Genomic DNA, 13,882 nt, shown 5'->3' with positions numbered 1-13,882 from the left:
CTATAATCCCAGCACTTCGGGAGGCTGAGGCAGGCAGATCACTTGAGACCGGGAGTTTGAGACCAGCCTGGCCAACATGGTGAAACCCTGTCTCTACTAAAAATACAAAATTACCTGGGCGTGGTGGCACATGCCTGTAATCCCAGCTACTTGGGAGGCTGAGGCTAGAGAATTGCTTGAAACTGGAAGGTGGAGGTTGCAGTGAGCTGAGATTGTATCACTGCACTCCAGCCTGGGTGACAGAGCAAGACTCTGTCTTCGAAAGAAAAGATTTGTTAGTAATTTGACATTCAGAATTCTTCTTTAGGGTATTTATTATTCCATTTATTCATTCAGTTATTTAGAATTGACTTTGAATGCTAGAATTAGGAAGTAATATAAAAACTAGGCCAGGCACGGTGGCTCATGCCTGTAATCCCAGCACTTTGGGAGGCCAAGGCAGGTGGATCACGAGGTCAGGAGATTGAGACCACCCTGGCTAACATAGTGAAACCCTGTCTTTACTAAAAATATAAAAAATTAGCCGGGCATGGTGGCGGGCTTCTGTAGTCCCAGCTACTCGGGAGGCTGAGGCAGGAGAATAGCGTGAACCTGGGAGGCGGAGCTTGCAGTGAGCCAAGATTGCGCCACTGCACTCCAGCCTGGGTGACAGAGCGAGACTCTGTATCAAAAAAAAAAAAAAAAAAAAACCACTGTAGAACCAGACCTGTCACTGTAGCTCATGCCTGTATTCCCAGCACTTTAGGTTTCTCACATTGGAGGATTGATTGAGCCCAGGAGTTCAAGGCCAGCCTGGGAAACGTAGTGAGACCCCATTTCTACAAAAAAATTAAACAATTTCCTGGCTGTGGTGGAGTGTACCTGTAGTCTTAACTACTTGGGGGGCTAAGGTCAGAGGACTGCTGGAGTCCAGGAGTTCAAGGCTGCAGTGAGCTATAATCATACAACTGCATTCCAGCCTGGGCAACAGAGTGAGACCCTGTCTCTAAAACAAAAAAAAACTGCAACCAGATAAAAATATTAGTCCTTATATGGGATAGATTGTTATAAATTCACAAGGATATTTAAAAATTGTCATAACCTTTCTTTTTTCAAACTCAGTATAAAATGTGTTCTCATTTATTTGCAAGGATTTGCTTCTTTATAATAGCATAGCACATGTTTGAACTGTGTTTCTAGCAGCTGTGATGGATTTTTACAGAAGCACTTATACATCCCCTTAACTGGTGCCTGGTTCAATGTGAGTGAAAATTATAGGGCATGGGGTATATGGTGGCTTGTAGTAAATCAAACTATTTGACTTTTGAGAAGAACAAACTTTTTACCTTAACCTTTAACAAGTAAAGGACCAAAGAAGAGATTTTGGTTACTTTTTGTATCTTGGTAGAACCTTTCAGGTAAGAAAAATCTTGCCTACTTAAGTATCTCTGTTGTAGCCTAGAACAGAATCTATAATTGTTCTAGAAATTAGATAGAAATCATACTTTGAGCTTATGTTGGATTTTTTTCACATTTTAGTGATATAGATCATGGTTTGGTTTATTTAATAAATATTGACCCAATAAATTATTTTAAATAAATTTTATAGTTCACATATACTAAATATATCTTTTTTTGGTTCCCATTAGAACTGAAAGACAGCAAGCAAATTTTATCTATTACAAAGAACTTTAAAGTTGAGAATATTGGACCTCTTCCTATAACTGTTTCGTCTCTGAAAATTAATGGGTATAACTGCCAAGGTTATGGATTCGAGGTGCTGGATTGTCATCAGTTTTCCCTGGACCCAAACACATCCCGCGATATCAGCATTGTGTAAGCATTGGGCTTTAACTTGATTTCAGTTTTGTGGTGCATTTAACAGTGTAAGGAGGAAAACTTTTTCCATTGGTAAGACATCTTACGTTGTTTTTATGTAAATATTTCTTTTGTAGAAGTAAGACGTGTTGTCTTTATTTTGCTTTGTGGCTAAAATTAAAACAATTAAAAGTTCATAAGGATGATTCTTTTATTTTCAGGTTCACTCCAGACTTTACCTCTTCCTGGGTAATTCGGGACCTAACTCTTGTAACCGCAGCAGACCTAGAATTTCGCTTCACTCTCAATGTGACTCTCCCTCATCACCTGTTGCCCTTGTGTGCAGATGTGGTTCCAGGACCCAGCTGGGAGGAGTCATTTTGGAGACTCACGGTCTTCTTTGTCAGGTAAACCATTACCATCTCCCTTGTTCTCCTCTCATGGAGTAGAGAAGTCATCCAGGCAAGTTGCGTGAAAACGTAAACTGCCCGAGTGTAGTCAAAGTATATGAATTGAGTGGAATTGTTACTGCCTTGAGAACTGTGACATACATGAAATATTCACTGGCACGCTTTAAGGTTATAGTAAACTAATTGTAAGAGAGTCATAGGACCTAGAAGTATCATAGACAGTTGTGCTTCATATATAGTATATTCATAGGCAGTCATGGTGGATGATATGAATGTTAATTACTTGTGTTAGCTCATGCAGTGATGATTTGAGATTAGAAGACTGGAATGACCCTTTTTGAATGATTTCATAAAAATGGAATTGTAATGTCAAATTTATAAATATGCACAATTTTGGAAAATTGTGTGTGTTTTTTTAATCTTTAAGGAACATCAGAAATTATGTGATAAATCTTAGGGAATTTTAATACTGCATCTTCAGATGTTTCTCGTAAATCATTCCCCACTCTTCTGTAATGAAACTAGTCTTTTGAATGCCAGTCAGAACCATGCGATACTGAACCTCGTTGCTTTCTTCCTCAGTTTGTCCCTGTTGGGTGTGATTTTAATAGCCTTCCAACAAGCACAGTACATTCTCATGGAATTCATGAAAACAAGACAGAGGCAAAATGCTAGCTCCTCTTCACAGCAAAACAATGGTCCCATGGATGTAATCAGCTCCCATTCTTACAAGTAAGAATTCTTATAGTGTGGTTGGGAGTGGGAGCAGTTTCTCGCTTTTGATATTACTCGTTTCTGATTTAATTTTAAGTAACCATAAATTTTGACTCCACATTTATTTTCATAAAATTTTCTTTAAGTCACTATGTGAACAGCTGCCCCGTTGTTGTTATGAGATAGTCTCCATGCAAGGACTTAGTTGATGGGTATTCTCATTGGCAGACAACTCTTGGAGCTTTAGAAGAAGGGAAGGTAGAACTTACGCTCCGTACTGATTGCTACCCTTTTCTCATGGATGTGGAAATGGAGAAGTAGAGTTTGATTTGCTTTGCCTTTATGCTAAATGTTTTTCTTCTTAAATTCAGAAGCAATTGCAAGAACTTTCTCGATACATATGGCCCCTCTGATAAAGGCAGGGGGAAGAACTGCCTTCCAGTGAACACTCCCCAAAGCAGGATCCAGAATGCTACAAAGAGAAGCCCAGCCACCTACGGTCATTCTCAGAAGAAGCACAAATGCTCAGTGTATTACAGTAAACACAAAACCAGCACAGCTGCAGCCAGCAGCACCAGCACAACTACTGAGGAAAAACAGACTTCGCCCCTGGGCAGCTCACTGCCTGCTGCTAAAGAGGACATTTGCACTGATGCCATGGGTGAGAACTGGATCAACCTCAAATATGCAAGTGGCATAAATGTCAACCTGCAGAAGAATTTAACCCTTCCCAAAAACTTACTGAATAAAGAAGAAAACACACTGAAAAACACAATTGTTTTCAATAATCCTTCTTCAGAATGTAATATGAAGGAGGGAATACAGACATGTATGTTTCCTAAGGAAACTGACATTAAAACTTCAGAAAACACAGCCGAGTTCAAGGAACAGGAGCTCTGTCCACTGAAGGCCTCCAAGAAACTACCTGAAAACCATTTACCAAGAAACTCACCTCAGTACCACCAGCCAGACTTGCCAGAAATTTCCAGGAAAAATAATGGTAATCTTTTCATCCCCTTTGATAATTCTCTCCTGTTTGTCCCGAGTCTGTTTTTAATGGAATTTGTTCTCACCTGTAACCGTCAGTTTTAATTGTGGATGCTGAGTTTTTTAGTTTTAGCAAAGGTTTAAATGTTGAAAAAAGACATATAAAAAGTTCAAGATGAGACATGTTGTGACTAAGAGGTTTAAATTTTAGTACATAGGTTTAGAAGACTATGACTATCGTATTTTCTTGTTGGGACGACATGGACACCTTTTTCTAAATTAATTAATTAATTAATTTATTTATTGAGATGGAGTCTTGCTCTGTCGCCCAGGCTAGAGTGCAGTGGTGTGATCTTGGCTCACTATAACCTCCGCCTCCTGGGTTCAAGTGATTCTCTTGCCTCAGTCTCTGTAGCTGGGATTACAGGTGTGTATCACCACACCTGGCTAATTTTTGTATTTTTAGTAGAGACGAAGTTTCACCATATTGGCCAGCCTGAGCTCAAACTCTGACCTCAAGTGATCCACCCACCTCGGCCTCCCAAAGTGCTGGGATTACAGGCATGAGCCACTGAACCTGGCCTTAATTATTTTTTAACTCAGATTTTCAGACTATTTGTAAAAATTAATCAGCCCATGAAATGTTTCTGACTGAACCAAACTTCAGCTATTTTATTTAATAGCTGCCTGGCCCTGGTTCTTCTCTAATTGTATTCCTTGGTTAAAAGAAGACAGATGTTCTCATGTAGCAAAAACAGTTAAGGAAAATACATGCCAAAGTAGACTAGGAGGACGACCTCCATAGAGAATTGTCATTATCCTTTAATAGATCCCTTTGGCCTATTGTGCTTATTTATAAGTTTAGAAAGGTCTGTGCTTATTTTCTTTTTTTGTCCATCCTGACCATTTTAATATACATATTTCTGTACCTGTTAGAGTCAGATTTGTTTTGTTTTGTTTGAAATAAGGTCTGGCTCTATCACCCAGGCTGGAGTGCAGTGGCGCAATCTTGGCTCACTGCAGCCTCCACCTCCAGGCTCAAGCCATCTTCCCATCCCAGCCTCCCGAGTAGCTGAGACTATGGGCACATGCCATCATGCCCAACTAATTTTTGTATTTTTTTGTAGAGATGGGGTTTCACCATGTTGGCCAGGCTGCGCTCAAGCAATCTGCCTGCCTTGGCTTCCTAAAATGCTGGAATTACAAGCGTGAGCCACCACTGCTGGCCTATAGTCAGATTTTTGACACTTTTTAATCTGGGAAAACTCAGTTGCCTTTTGTCTTATTTGAAGCATCTAAATATACCTTCATCTTTTTCACTTCTTGATATTGGAGAAGAGATACAGAAATTTTATGGATTGACTACTTCTGATGAGCTTTATGCATTCGGTGAAAATCCTAAACTGAATTTTAAATGTTCTATAAAAGGACATTTCTAATTTAAAAGAAAGTTGGAGTCCTCTGAGGGGAATGTGGTCTAGGCAGCTGCACACATGCATTCTTGGGGCACTTAGTACAACCCGTTTGTACCGTTTCCCCTGGCAGTGGTGCGCACGCCTGAAGTGGACTTATGTCTGCAGGGTGGACACTGTGCCCTGTGTCTCCTCCACCTGGCATGTGAATATGCCCCCTGGTAATGCAGTTAGCCAGATCTTCACCTGAAACCATGGCGTACCTTGTCTGTGGATGTATTACGATGGGGTGATTGGGTGTCTTATTCTGTTTGTCTCTCACACACTCTCTGGGGTGTAGAATACAAAACATTTGTGAAAGGGTGAATTATGGGGTGAGACCTGTTGTACGTTTCTCCTATTATGTTAGTCTTTTGGGCTTGAGCAGAGTCAGGATGACTTGGCACACACTTGAAATTAGAGTTGTTTGAGGGAATCCTCCCTCCAGAAGTGCTTCTTCTGTGATCCCTTGTGCCCACAAGAGATATGCGCCTGCAAGATGCAATGCCTGTGGCAGTGTGGTAGATGGATGGGAGGGACCTTCTATATCTTAATACTTTAAAGCAGTTGAAATATAAAGGCATGGATGAGAAATATGGTGTCAGAGTAGGTCAGAGGATTTGAATTCTTCTTCAGGATCCTCCTGTCCAGTACTTGATGTTCAATGCCGATAGCTGAGGCAAGATTAGCAGGTAATAACACTTTAATAAGCATGAATAAATTTAATATGGGAGTCTGGAAACATAGGATTTGCCTGTATCGTTGTAGGTGGTAAACCTGCCCAGAATCTTTCCTTCCTGTACAGATGACTAGTGTGCTTATGTTTTAAATGGCAACAAATCTTTCACTGCCAGAATTTAAAAATACCATTTGGCTGGATCAGCAACATGTTAAGTGGTACCAGAGTGATTGTTGATCAGATCAAATAAGAACTGAGGAAAGAACTTTCGCTTTCCAACATGTTCAGACCAGCAAATTCAGAGGTGCTAATTCACAGTTCTCTACTTGTCTGCAGAAGTAATATGTTAGCAGGAGATTCTTCCCAGGGAAGTTCGTTCATTGACAGGCATTTTGTTCTGACTGTTTCATGTTCACAGCACTGTCCTAGGAAAATATCAGAGATGTTAAAAAGTGAATAAATTGCCTGCTATCCATGTACAATTTAAAATTTTTCAGGAATTTAAAATATTAAAAATAAGAACGGACTGAGAAATCTAGGGAAAGATAATTATAGTCTGAAGGGAGGGTTTGGAGTTTTAGTAATATTAAGGGTTTGGGGCTCTGTTGAATTTCAGAGGAAAGCGTTGCAATAACTTGGCAAATGGTAAACAGGTGTATAACTGACAGGTACGTCACAAGTGCAAAGAATGCTTGAGAATGAGAAAACCATATATATAAGAACCTTCCAGTTTTTACTTCCAGCTTTGAGCATTAGTTCTTTGCTAGTTTTGAAAAGTATTTTACTTTGCGAAATGTGTGTTGTTTCCATTGTAAGATCTTTTCTAGAATCTGAAGAAAACAGCTTGGTCTTTGAGCTGGGCTCAACCTGCCTGATAGCTGAGAGTCCTAAGTGCCAGTCACGTTGTCTGCTGTGTGACTGGCAGTTAGGATTCCAGCAGAATGGGAACTCAGTGTGTTTGCTACATTTTAGCCATTTCTCCCAAAGTACACAAATGGTTGTAGAAACCATTCTAGTCACAAGATTGCCTTTAAAGGGAAGAAGGGAAAGGCGGGGACATTCCTGCCTCTTAAGAATACTTTAAGTGATTTTCCTAACCTATCAAAACTCCTAGAGGCACCTGAAGAATCTGCCTTCTCCTATTCTGAGGCTTTCCCCCTGCCAAGTGTAGTTTATTGTGTGAGAAGAAAATGTTCTAGGGTATGTATGCATGACTTTGACTACATACTTGTCATCAAGAAACAGAGTAATTGTAAGTAACAGAAAATGTGTCTTATTTGGGAGGCCGTGGTGGGCAGATCACTTGAGCCCAGGAGTTCCAGACCAGCCTGGGCAACATGGTGAAGCCCCTTCTCTACCAAAAGAAATGTAGTAGCCAAATGTAGCCAGTCATCGTGGTACATCAGCATGGGCCTGTGGTCCCAGCTACTTGGGAGGCTGAGGTGGGAGAATCACTTGAGCCCAGGAGGTCAAGGGTGCAGTGAGCCGTGATTGTGCCTCTGTACTCCAGCCTGGGCAATGAGTGAGACCCTGTCTCAAAATAAAAGCAAAAATAAAAAATGAAAAAAAAAAAATGTGTCTATCTCTTTTCTACTCCATTTCTGCTGCCTGCTTCGGAGAGGCCTATAGGAAATAATTAATTAAAATTCCCAATAGAAATAAAGTCTGCTGACATTCTTTAAGGCTCTGTTTTTCTACACTTGTTTTTGGCATCAACTTGTCAAACAACTATCAGTTAAACTTGTCAAACATTTGTTACACATTCCAGAACCTCTTGGTCATCTGACAAGAGTCGGGCTTTATGTGTCATGTAAATGATCTTGTGAATATAGCTCTTTTTAAATGTTTGTAACCATTTTCACTTTCTGATCAAAAAAATGTAGATTTAGAATTATGGCTAAGGACAAGCTATTGTTGGCTGCAGCACTACCAAGGAGAAATAGCAAATTATTTCACGGCTTTCTACCTGTGATAATGTAAGGTATAATTAAATTTGATAATAGCTTAAGCCTTGAGCTTAACAGTACCTGAAAGTGTTCACTGAATTAGATACCTCAACTTTCTGAAATTACTGGTATTTGCAGAAATTCAAAAAATGTTCCCATTTACTTAAAGATACTGTTAACTTGAAGATTTAATGGTTTATTCAAAACAGACCACGTGATTGTGATTAGATTTGAGACAGTACAACTTGAAACAGGTTACTGAGGAGATCACTTGTTTCTCGTTCTTCCATTTGCTTCTGTTTTTTAACCACTTTTTAAGGGAGCTATTGACCTATAAAGCTGTACATAATGTACGCATCTTGATGAGTTTGGGAATAAGTATACATTGTGAAACCATTACCACCGTGAAGGGCATTAACATATTCACCCCCTCCCCTGCCAACATCTTCTCCTGCCCCCTTTATTATTATTAGTTTTCTTTCCATTTGTTTTTGATTTTTAACTGTGGTACAAACACTCTTACTCCGTGAGGTCATGGGGAAGTTGCATGCTTAATAGGATGACTTGGTGTATTAGGCTGTTCTTGCACTGCCATAAAGAAATATCGGAGACTGGATAATTTATAAAGAGGTTTAATTGGCTCACAGTTCTGTGGGTTGTACAGGCTTCTGCTTCTGGGGAGACCTCAGGAAACACAGTTATGGTAGAGGGGCGAAGGGGAAGCAAGCACATCTTGCATGGTGGGGAGCAGGAGGAAGTGAGTGAAGGGGGAAGTGCTGCACACTTTTAAACAACTAAATCTCGTGAGAACTCTCTCACTATAATGAGAACAGCCAGGGGGAAGTCCGCCCCCATGATCCAGTCACCTCCCACCAGGCCCCTCCTCCAACATTTGAGGATTACAATTCAACGTGAGATTTTGGTGGGGGACACAGAACCAAACCATATTGCATGGATTGACCCTATTTGTAAATGACGTATGTATTTGGTGTCCCATATTCTTGAATACTTTCATGTTAGAATTTCTCAGAGTTACTGCAGAACTTGTTGTTAACATTCATTTTATTGTTTTTCCTGATTCTTGGCCCCAAGAAGGCATTACTGATTTTCTAAAAGTCTGTGCATTATTACTTTTTGGGGATGGTTTTGTATTGGCTATTAAATTTGGATCCTTCCAAAGAAACTTCGATGACTAATACTTTCAGTGCTATATTCTTGGCCCGAAGAAAACTGAAGGAAATCCATTTTCTTACAAATTGGGACACCGGAGGAGTAGCACCTATTTTTTGAGGCAAATATCTGCATTGTATTTCATGCTCATGGCTTCCAGAGTCCAAAGCGATATTCTTGTGCTTGCTTTTTCTGGTATGGACCCTGTCTGCCTTGCTTTTGGCTGTCTGCTTTACTCTTTCACAGTGCTTGATGTTTTCCTTTGTGGATATCTAACCGTCAGTTTGTGTTTTAGAAGGAATTAAATTTCAAAGGTGATCTCTGCTAAAGAATGACTTTTAATTTTGACAAGGTAGGAAATGGAGGGTAATGATGATTCCACAGGGCTGCTGTAGGATGCTCATGGTTCGGAAATGCACAGGTTTGAAAGGGATCTGAAAGATGTGTCCCAGCAGTCCTCTCAATGAAGTCTATCTAAACCCTCTAGGCAAATAGTTGACTGTCCTATAGAGACAGAAATTCCTGGGAAATAGCCTTAGTAGCCTTTGATTCAGAATCTTCACTAACTCTAAGTTATTCCCAGTTATTAAAGGAAGCAGTTGATAGTGATCAGCTTTGTCTCTGGATATGACTTTGGCCATTGTATTTCCATCACAGCCAAAAGCATTAAAAACATGCCATGATCTTTATTTTATTTATGTAATGAGTCTGGCCAAAGGATTTATTTTCTGTATTCATTTTGTAACATTTGGAGAATATAAACTTAATTTTGGGATAGAGCCCCTTTTTCTGAAAGTGTAAGACCTAATATGTCCTGGTTGTACTTAAACCATAAAAGCCTGCATTACTTCACAAGGTGTGTGCCATTTGCTTGGCTGGCATTTTTATGGTTACATAATATTTATATAATTTTCTGTTAACCAAATAAAAGTATGTTTACCTGGTAAGTGTTATTTGAAAACTTTATGTATCTTGCTTTGAGTGAGTTTAATTTGTAGCCTCAGAATTTCAGAATCAGAGGGGACTTGACTCCTCCTTTCCTTCTGTGGGTGAGAGACCTGACCTGCCTCGAGTCCCACAGAAGGGCTGGATTGGAGCCTCTGCTGATAATCTGGTTAGGTGTCCATCCTACCGGAGCCTGCAGCCTGCTTTGCTGGGAGATATTTGCTGTGCCCCATGGTCATCTAAACTTCTCAGATTTCAAAGGTATCGTTAGGGATTCTTAGTTCAAGAAAAAAGAAGGTACTGAAATACATCGTTTCACATTAGAAAACAGGCCGGTTATTGTGGAGTTGAAGTTCATTTGCCTTTATTGTAGGATAAGAGATAGAAGAAGTATACTTATGAAATCGTTTAAAAGAAAAATGGAAGAAAACATATTTTCAGAAAAGGTTCCTCCCAGCACCCACTTTTGCCATCTGATTAATCAGCTGTTGGCTCCTCTGCCGATTGGCTGCTCCACAGGTTCAGGGTGGGCATTCACTGTAGCAGGGAGGACCTTCCATGAAACAGTCGTGTGTCCTTTGGTGGGGATGCTTTACATTTATATCTGTCCTGTTTTCATCTTTATGACTGTCAGACAAGGGAGGCAAGGAAGGGGGGGTTGTGTTCATTTTATGAATAAGAAAACTAAGGCACAGGCAGCTTAGGAGACTTAACTTTGACTATAAAACTAATTAGTAGCTGTCATGACCAGAATCCAAGTCTTTATCCTTCTCATCTTCTTTGCCAGCTTAAAAACATGTATACATAAAATATACATTACATAAAACTTATTTTAACCATTTTAAATTATCGAATTTGGTGGCATTAAGTACATTCACATTGTTGTGCAACCATCACCACTATCCATATCCATTTCCATTTCCAGAACTTTTAATCATCTCAGACAGTAAATCTGTACCCATTAAATAATAAATACCCATTATCTCCTTTCCCCAACACCTGGTATCCACCAGTCTACTTTCTGTCTCTATGAATTTGATGACTGTAGGTCCCTCATGGGTAGAATCATAAAACATTTGTCCTTTCGTGTCGGGCTAAGTTCACTTAGCATGATGTCTTCAAGGTTCATCCATGTTGTAGCATGTGCCAGACTTTCATTCCTTTTTTGAAAAAACCATCTTGACCATCTTAATCATGCAGTTCAGTAATCTTAAGTATTTCACATTGTTGTGCAATGAGTCACGCTGAATGGTATTCTGTTGTGTGATATACCATATTTTGTTTATCCATTTATCCATCAGTGGACACTTGGTGTTTTCCCACCTTCTGGTTATTATGAATAATGATGCTGTGAATATTGGTGTCCCCCCCCCCACCTTTTTTCCTTGACCTCTTTTAAAGACTTTTTGTAGAATTCTTAGTATACTTTCATTTATGAACAAAATAAATTTCTAGAGCATCATGGATGTTAAAAACAATGCTAAATTTAACTCTCATGAAGTCAAATTAGTTGTTTGGTGTAGGAAAGAATATGGAGAATGTGAGTGGAAACTATTAGCTAGAAATTGAATTGTTTTTGTTTATTAAAGGGAATAACCAGCAACTACCTGTCAAGAATGAAGTAGATCATTGTGAAACTTTGAAGAAGGTGGACACAAAGCCTTCTTCAGAAAAGAAGATTCACAAAACATCTAGAGAAGACATGTGTTCTGAGAAACAGGACATACCTTTCGTAGAGGTCTGTATTTTTTTCTTGCCTATTAAAAAGAGCAAAACTCATTTTTAGAACTGAGTATTAAGTGAATATGTATATTTCATATGTTTCACTGCATTTGAACCCATATTAGTAACTGGTGAGTTTGATGTGTGTGTTCAGAAAATTTTATTTACCTTCTAATTATATAAATGTTACTACAGTAATTTTTAGAGAAACCAGATAGCTTTTACTCTGAAGAGAGTCTATTCTTAAGCAAATGGGTAATTCTTAGGTAATGATGGCAGAGTAGAACTTGACTAACATGTTCCTTCTATCCAGTTATTACTGAACATCCATATTTTAGGGCATACTCTTGCTGAGTTCCATTGCTTTTTGTCTGTCTTTGTCCTCATATCTATCATCTTCTGTCTAAAAGATGAGAAGAGTATTCATGATATAATAGAAGAAAATTTTCCCGATATGAGGGAAGAACTAAATTTGTAGATCAAAGGGGCATAATGTGTACAACAGGAAAAACTGATACATCATAATGGGCATAGGCATTTAGTTAAATTAATTGAACTTCAAACATAAAGAGTTGTGCAAAGACAGGAAAATCAAGAAGTACAAACTTAAGCTCAGACTTCTCGATAGGAACATCTAACACCAGGAAACAGTGGAGCGGTGTAATTGAGAGAATGGAAATGTAAACAAAGAACATTGTGTCCAGCCAAGTTAATACTCACGTACAAAGGCAACAGGCAGACATCCTTAAATACAAATGAAATCATAAGCCATTCTTGTAAAATCAAGTTAATGAAATTTAGCCAAGCAAGATAGAAGTACAAATGAACACCCAGATGGAAGAAGGCATAATAAAGGTCTCTTGTTGAGGTTTCAGTCCATTTTATATCCAGACCAAAGACTAAAACTTTGGCAATTATAACCACAGAACGGATTGGAAAATTGAAACTTTAACCAAGTAAAAATATAATATAATCTGCAAAAACCAGGAAGTGGGATTGAGAGGTAGGTGAAAATAAATTTTAATTTTAATATTTCTTAGTAGAGAGCCAGTACTATGAAAACATGAAATGTGTAGTTTAAAAGGGTGATAACTTAAGAAAATATTTTTACAGTCTTTTTCTTAATCTTAGAGAGATCCTTAGGGAATTAATACAGCATGTATTGAAGAAATAATTATTTGAAACTTGGCAGTTCCCTTGGTTCTACTTTGGTTTATTTTTCTTATGTTAAATTCATATAAAATTGACCCTTACATTTTTAGTTAAAAATTATGTATATTCCTAGTGTTATAAATTATTCCCATCATCTGTACTGCTATTCTTTCATGTGTGTAGGGTCATAGAAAAATACTCACAGATAAGGCTTGCAGAATAATTAATGGGAGACCCTAGTTATTTCTGAGAGGTGGGATTTTGGATTATTTCTTTTTCCTTTTTTATTTTCTTCTCTTTTATGAAAACTTTATAACAAACATGAATTTTTGGCTGGGCGCGGTGGCTCAAGCCTGTAATCCCAGCACTTTGGGAGGCCGAGATGGGTGGATCACGAGGTCAGGAGATCGAGACCATCCTGGCTAATATGGTGAAACCCCGTCTCTACTAAAAAATACAAAAAACTAGCCGGGCGACGAGGCGGGCGCCTGTAGTCCCAGCTACTGGGGAGGCTGAGACAGGAGAATGGCCTAAACCCGGGAGGTGGAGCTTGCAGTGAGCTGAGATCCGGCCACTACACTCCAGCCTGGGCTGCAGAGTAAGACTCCGTCTCAAAAAAAAAGAAAAAAGAAAAAAAAAAAAAAAACATGAATTTTTTAATTCAAATAAAGTGGAAATATACAATATAAGTATGTTGCAAGCAGTCCAAACCATGAATTTACAGTCTGTTTGGAAAGACAAGAGATTTCTGTGTAACCAAATACCAAGATTCATAGTAGAGGGGATTTCAGAGATTGAAAAGTCTGTATAGGCCAGGGTGCCATGGAAAGCTCCCAGAGGAGGTGGAAACTTGTGCGGGTAGCATGTGGAAGAACAGAGAAGGGAAGGTGGGTAGTGGGCAGCACTGAG

At 39.0% G+C, this 13,882-nt stretch overlaps 1 protein-coding gene across 4 annotated transcripts in view; it reads left to right on the top strand.

Annotated features, from left to right (window-relative positions):
• Positions 1–13,882, top strand: part of TMEM131L (transmembrane 131 like) — a 168,309-nt gene that overhangs the window by 131,465 nt on the left and 22,962 nt on the right. For all 4 annotated transcript variants that reach the window (XM_023227800.2, XM_023227789.2, XM_023227778.2 and 1 more), the window contains 5 exons: positions 1,629–1,815; positions 2,019–2,204; positions 2,790–2,939; positions 3,293–3,921; positions 11,689–11,837. In XM_023227800.2, the coding sequence (XP_023083568.2) occupies positions 1,629–1,815; positions 2,019–2,204; positions 2,790–2,939; positions 3,293–3,921; positions 11,689–11,837 (1,301 nt within the window). The remainder of the gene's footprint in view (positions 1–1,628; positions 1,816–2,018; positions 2,205–2,789; positions 2,940–3,292; positions 3,922–11,688; positions 11,838–13,882) is intronic.

Source organism: Piliocolobus tephrosceles, chromosome 3, assembly GCF_002776525.5.
Source record: "Piliocolobus tephrosceles isolate RC106 chromosome 3, ASM277652v3, whole genome shotgun sequence".
NCBI lineage: Eukaryota > Metazoa > Chordata > Mammalia > Primates > Cercopithecidae > Piliocolobus > Piliocolobus tephrosceles.
The sequence above is the reverse complement of the archived record's forward strand: the minus strand, read 5'-3'. Positions and strand labels throughout refer to the sequence as shown.